We start from the raw sequence: 6814 nt of genomic DNA on the forward strand, positions 1-6814 counted from the left end.
TACATACTTACTACTCTTCTTCTCCTCCTGAAAATGGGATATGAGGAAAATGTTCCCTTGTGTTTTGAGTTATTTACAAGTTCTCCCAATACTTACGTAGAAATTTAGAAATTGGAAAGGGGTAGGAGGTGGAAATATAGTTTTCCTCTAATGAACAACACTCCTTAAATGAAAATCTATACCTGCTTCATAACACACAACCCCTCCTAATCCATATTGACTGAACTTTGTGACGTCACGAACTTGTCCAAAACTTTGCGCTTTCTCTCTCTCTCTTTCTGTTTCTTTGTTAATCGAAGAGTGTGTGGGTCAGAAGGAGCGTTTATAGAGATAGCTCACCAGCCTCTCTATCCTGTGGGTTTTATCTACTCTGTCTCTTGATAATTTAGAAAGAAAATGAAGTAATTACAACATTTTCAAAGGCTCAATTCCCGTCAATCTATATAGGGATTCTTCAACATCAAAATATTGTTTAACGGATTTCTATTTCTTCGTTGTTTCAGGTTTCAATTGAACAGTAGTCCGACAACCAACAAATTCGACCCAACCCCGACAACACGAACAAAATAAACGAAACAAAAGGATATTTGCAGTTTTTGTAAAAATGGATTGTTTACACAAATCAAGTGATAATCTCAAGTTCCTAATAGTTTTAAGTCCGAGCTTCAGTTCGAATAGAATTTAGTTTGGAAACCCAAAGTGACATGTAGATTTAACATAAAATTAAGTAAAACAAATATTCAAATAATTGCAAAACAAAACAAATTTTCAACACAGGTATTATCACAAATAAATTAGATTAATTTTTACGTTCCCAAAAATCTTAATATTATTGCAAACTAAATTCAACAAAACACAGAAATCCCCATATTTTATGTAACCGTGCAGCTTCTTTTGTGAGTTGGAAGTACCAGTTTTTCACAGTTTTCGTGTGTCTGTTTTTTAAAGTTCTCTAAGATTTTTCACTAGTTTGGTTCAAGTTTAGTGTTCAACTATTTGGTTCAGGTCGATTGACATGGGTGGCGTTGGTACCCCTGTGGATCAACAGTTCGCCTTGCGGTGGAATGACTTCCAGACGAGTATTCTGAGCTCGTTCCGGCATTTGAGGGATGAAGAGGATTTTGTGGATGTCACATTGGCTTGTGACGGATGCTCGTTTACCGCTCACAAAGTGGTCCTGTCGGCTTGCAGTCCGTACTTCAAAACCCTGCTCAAGGTGAGTTCAATTTATTTATTTATATTCACCTAGTCAATCGACGGCCGTCGATTATGTGTGGACACAGCTTTATAATAATTATGCAGAAAAAGACTATAGACCTGTTAACTTTTGCAAGTTGTCAAGATGTCAAGCTACGCACGCATATTCAGTTTGTCACCCTAGATTATTTATCTCTAATCTACCAAGTTGATTAACTAGTACAAATTGTACCTACTGTACAAAGTGTGACCCAGTCTAACAAATGCAATACTTCTGCCTTTGTTTCAAACCAAGGCCTTTGTGAACATAATTATATACCGAAATGTTATTGTTCCGAGAGAGCAGGAAAAAACTGCGTATTTGAATATTTTCTGATTACCTTACCACGGGTTTTTTTCTTGTTATTCAAGTATGTAATGTGTTTTTATTTATCCGCCTGATGAATTGCGTTTACACAAAGTATTATCGACTATCAACGAGTGAATTGAGAGCACTTTATTATGTCAGGCTAATATTTGAATCCACGTGCGTACTGATAATTCCCAATATACAGGGTCCGGCGAGATATAGTCCAGGGTCCGGGCGTTGTTGTCTTACAAGCAACTTTAGTTCGTTTATTGTATTTGAGTTTAACGTCCTCTGGTGGAAATTTCTCTAATCAACTCTGATGGAAATTTTAAAAAATACAAAGTCAGCATTGCTGTTGAAGAACCTAAAAGTGGAAATCCGTCTGACTGATCCTGTAGTGGTGTTGTTGTTGTTGTTGTTGTAGTATTTCTGTCTTAACTCCAGGAAGGAGACGACCTTGGTTGGACTTGTCCAGAGATCAAGTGGTGTTAGGCTGGTGGGGTTTGACAAGTTGTTGTTGTTGTTGTTGTATTTCTGTCTTAACTCCAGGAAGGAGACGACCTTGGTTGGACTTGTCCAGAGATCAAGTGGTGTTAGGCTGGTGGGGTTTGACAAGCAGTTGAAAAGACGGCTGCAGCGGACTACCACGATCCCCACGCTTCATCTCTAATTCTCCATCCTGTAGTGTTAACCCGATCTAGTTTATGGAGGAATTAATATACCTACCTAATCTACCTATGTACATTATGAATTTATTTTCATTATTATTGGGTAGCTCTTTTGTGGGGGCAGTATGGCCCGAATAAAGACTAATCAGTCAAGCTTTTGGTCCGGGGGTTTAAATAAAGGAAAGTAATAAAAATGCGTTAACCTTGTTGAAACGGATCTGTCGTACGCAATTGATCTCTTGCTTAACTTTAAAGTCTCTTTAAAAGTTTGGATCACCAGTTCAATCACTTTCAAAGACACAAAGCGTATAAAATCGAGAAACATTTCGGCCAAAACAAGAACTAAAAGTGTTTGGATCACCAGTTCAATCACTTTCAAAGACACAAAGCGTATAAAATCGAGAAACATTTCGGCCAAAACAAGAACTAAAAGTTCCAAAATTAGCAAGCAAAGAACTGTAGATAAGGCTCAGATAGGTACATAACTTATCAAAATAATTACCTCAGCGTACTAACCTGAGTTCCACCTGAACATAAATTAGCATAGAGAGACACATAAATGGGTTTTTATTTTCTTCCAAAATAGTAATTACTTCATTAAGAAAAAGCTCGAGTCTGAAAAGTTTCGACCTGTCTGGTCAACAATTCATGAACTTTGCAAAATAATTACTTCAGACCTGCAGAGCTTTTTGACTGGGAATATTGTTCAACTTGGCTATCATAATTCGTTACCTTTCAAAAAGTTTTCGGACCAAAGAAAGCTCGAGGCAATTGTATATTTTTTAAGCAAAAGCCATTACAGTGATTACACATAGGTTCATAATAGGCATGTCCGTTCATTTACATACATTACGATAAGTAATCATTATACCGACCATACTGGGTCAAGAGGGGATTTTATTACGCGAGTTTTACGTTTGGATCAAATTATAAAATAATTAAATACCTAGGTATAATAAGAGCTAATAAGATTAAAATCTTTACGTAGGTACTGAATACCTGTGTGTGCCTTCCAAAGAACTTTCTCTTTGGACTGTTTGGAGTTATTATGTAGTTACAAGCTTGCAAATATTTTGAGGAAAACCTGGTAATAATGTTAATATTCTTGAATGACTGGACAGCTGGACACATAACATGAAGATGAGCATTTTGATCAGTTTTATTATTCAAATAAAAAGATAATAACAACTTTTTTTTGCAACAAAGAAAGTTTTCGTTTTCTCTCTCCAAATCACCAATACCGTTATTGAGTCTACAGGATGGCCGATGGGAATGCTCACCACGAACCCTGTATGTTTACATACATTACCGTACAAGTCATTTATTACTGTACATAGATAACAGATTTCGAGGTACCTACGCCGAGAATATTATATTTAAATGCTAAATAGTCAGTTAGTTAGGACCTCAGGACCAACCGAAATTTATTTCCAATCTTGACAGCTGCAGTGTATCAAAAAAGTAAAAAGTTTTTAAAGTAGGTACCTGCGGAATGGAGGTGAGGTACATTGAAGTCAGAACAGGCAGTTGAAAAGTTCTGGGGCAGTGAGATTTTTTTTTTTTGCTCAAGTTTATTGTTCAAATCTTCAAATGATTTTATTTTTTATTTGTAGGTATCTTTTAATTTTTCCGTCCTATACATATGTTTTTACTTTTTACGCAAAGATGCTCTCAGGTCAAGTCCACCCAACATTTCGGATTCCAAGACTTCAAAAATTCACAAGAAACAAACTTGAGGTTGGATTCTCATTTTGCTCACACCCTGTGCGCCATAGCTTCACATCAAGTACCCCATGTTCCAAACGTTTCATACGATCGTTTATATTGCCTGACACGCCTTCCTAAATATGTAAAAGTAAAAGATTTTGGTGTATGAAATACGATCATGAATGTTATCGTCTACAGAGTGTAACTGAGTTTTGAGGGAAGTGAATAAGAAGTGATGCAATGAATTTTGTCAGGGTTTTTTTTTCCTGATTACCTATATGACATGATACTTAAAATACTTTAAAAAAGCTCAGGTCAAGTCCACCCGAAATTTCGGATTCCAAGACTTCAAAAATTCACAAGAAACAAACTTGAGGTTGGATTCTCATTTTGCTCACACCCTGTGCGCCATAGCTTCACATCAAGTACCCCATGTTCCAAACGTTTCATACGATCGTTTATATTGCCTGACACGCCTTCCTAAATATGTAAAAGTAAAAGATTTTGGTGTATGAAATACGATCATGAATGTTATCGTCTACAGAGTGTAACTGAGTTTTGAAGGAAGTGAATAAGAAGTGATGCAATGAATTTTGTCAGGGGTTTTTTTTTTCCTGATTACCTATATGACATGATACTTAAAATAGGTACTTTTGAAAAAAAAAAAAAAAATGGATTTTCCTACGAAATATATCTATGTATGTCGATACTCCCATTTTTTGCCCCAAAATTTGACTTTTTTGACTTTCGCAAAAAACGATGCACTGGTTGACATTTTAACGTCATCGCCAGGTCGAGTCACTGATAACTCTGATAAGATGACATGGTACTTAGTAAACTTAGTTGAACCCGTGGCCTTCTTAATCGGAACTTTGGCACGAGGCAAATTGATTGGAGTGGAATTACTCAATACCTAATATACTTACTTGTGTAAATGCTAATGTTATAAAACTATAGACTATAGGTAAATGTAAGCTTTATAATAAATTAATACATAGATAAAGTAAAGTATAAATTAATACATAGATAAGTATAAAGTATATCAACGACCTCGAAAAGTTTTCCTTCTCCGCGCCCCTTTTGATCTGCGGGAAATTTTTAATCAGAAAATCCTCGATCTTGGGTGTACTTCTTTTTCTTCGCCTTTTCCCATGTACAGACGGGGTCGGCGTTTTTTGTCAGCCTCTCAATCAGCCCTAACTAGGGTGATGGCTTTGGGCTGACATTTGATTTTGGCTACAAATTATACCTTCGCACTCAACTGCCCTTCGGATGCCCTTCGCACTCAACCCTTGCTATTTCTTTAACAAAGGAAATTCAGGCTGGTGTACTCCCTGTTTAAAGTCCCCCAGCCAGACTATAGGCTGGTCTACTCCCTGTGCGTCTTAGACCCCCTGTATCGGCCAACCCTATCAAACAGTAAACCAATAGGTTTGAGCTCACAGGTATCACACAGATTATTCTCCAGGTAATATTCACCACATACTACCGCATTAGAGTTTTGGCCGAGGACCAACTATTTGATTAGAATTATTTCTTGTTCCCTCTTGAAGAGGTTCTTTATTCAATATTCTTCGTAAGTTTCTTGTGAATATTTTCTTTATAATGAGGAACACGAGGAAAATTCTGTAACGACTAACGAGTAAACGAGCGCTTAACGAAAGAATGGAGGGGGATTTTTAGTTTACTTTGTATTTGTAGGTAAACTTATGTAGGTGTTTGTGTGTTACCTGTGCACAAGTCTTTGTATGTCTAGTATTCGAGTACAGGGTGCGATTGTACCTACTACCTACCTATATGATTATTGTCTTTGTGTCTTTGTTTTGTGGACATTCTTGGCCTTGGGTTCTATGAACCATTTTACCCAAAGATGGCAGTCCCAGACAGCGTCCAAATTCGGTGAAAGTCATTTTCCAGTCAGTTTTTGTGTGTACTTCATTGTCAAGGAACCATTTTACCCAAAGATGGCAGTCCCAGACAGCGTCCAAATTCGGTGAAAGTCATTTTCCAGTCAGTTTTTGTGTGTACTTCATTCCTTTTTCTCTAAACATGACGCTTCACTTTTTAACAAATCTTCCAGTAGGTAGTACCTCTACAGAACACTTGCAACAGATTGTGGTAGCAGAGCATAATATTTTGTCATAAATCGATACCATGTGTAATGGCTACATGTATTTAACACAACGCATGGGGGCCTCCTTCTAAATAATAAATAATTATTACTTACAACATTTGTAAGTGATATAATCATTGCGAATTAAAAACTAGGTACTCATGCGTCACTCAATAAATTGAATTGAAAATCCTTAGCTCGTTAATTATTTACGTGATTTTCATAGTTTATATTGAGAAAAAGGTATTGGTATTTTGAGGTTATTCTTGTTTGTTAGTTTATTTTTATCGCATGTTTAGAGTTGGGTATTTTTTTCGATGTGTAGATAATGTGTATGAAATAAGGATAACTGACTTACCTGATGTATTTCATCAACAATGTCTACTTTAGTTTCTAAAATAATTTTCAAATATTTGCTTCTTGTAACGAACGCTTCAACATCAAACCTGATGTATTTCATCAACAATGTCTACTTTAGTTTCTAAAATAATTTTCAAATATTTGCTTCTTGTAACGAACGCTTCAACATCAAAATATTCTTTAACGGATTTCTATTTCTTCGTTGTTTCAGGTTTCAATTGAACAGTAGTCCGACAACCAACAATTGCACGGGTTTCACCCTCTATTCGGCGATAAGCTATCCGCCTTCTCACGTTAACCTTACCTAGGGTCGGGAAAAGCCAGCAGCCCTCAATTGCCCAGATGGTCACCCATTCGGAATTCGGATACCAACCAAGTGCAACGATGCCTAACTTCAGTGATATATCGGGAAATAGTGCA

At 36.6% G+C, this 6814-nt stretch overlaps 1 protein-coding gene across 3 annotated transcripts in view; it reads left to right on the plus strand.

Moving 5' to 3' along the window:
* LOC103515057 (protein abrupt) overlaps nucleotides 1-6814 on the plus strand; it is a 66651-nt gene that overhangs the window by 30300 nt on the left and 29537 nt on the right. For all 3 annotated transcript variants that reach the window (XM_026827799.1, XM_008479979.3, XM_026827789.1), the window contains exon 2: nucleotides 504-1216. In XM_026827799.1, the coding sequence (XP_026683600.1) occupies nucleotides 1016-1216 (201 nt within the window). In that variant the 5' untranslated portion in view covers nucleotides 504-1015. The remainder of the gene's footprint in view (nucleotides 1-503; nucleotides 1217-6814) is intronic.

Source organism: Diaphorina citri, unplaced genomic scaffold, assembly GCF_000475195.1.
Source record: "Diaphorina citri unplaced genomic scaffold, Diaci psyllid genome assembly version 1.1 scaffold47, whole genome shotgun sequence".
Classification (NCBI taxonomy): domain Eukaryota; kingdom Metazoa; phylum Arthropoda; class Insecta; order Hemiptera; family Psyllidae; genus Diaphorina; species Diaphorina citri.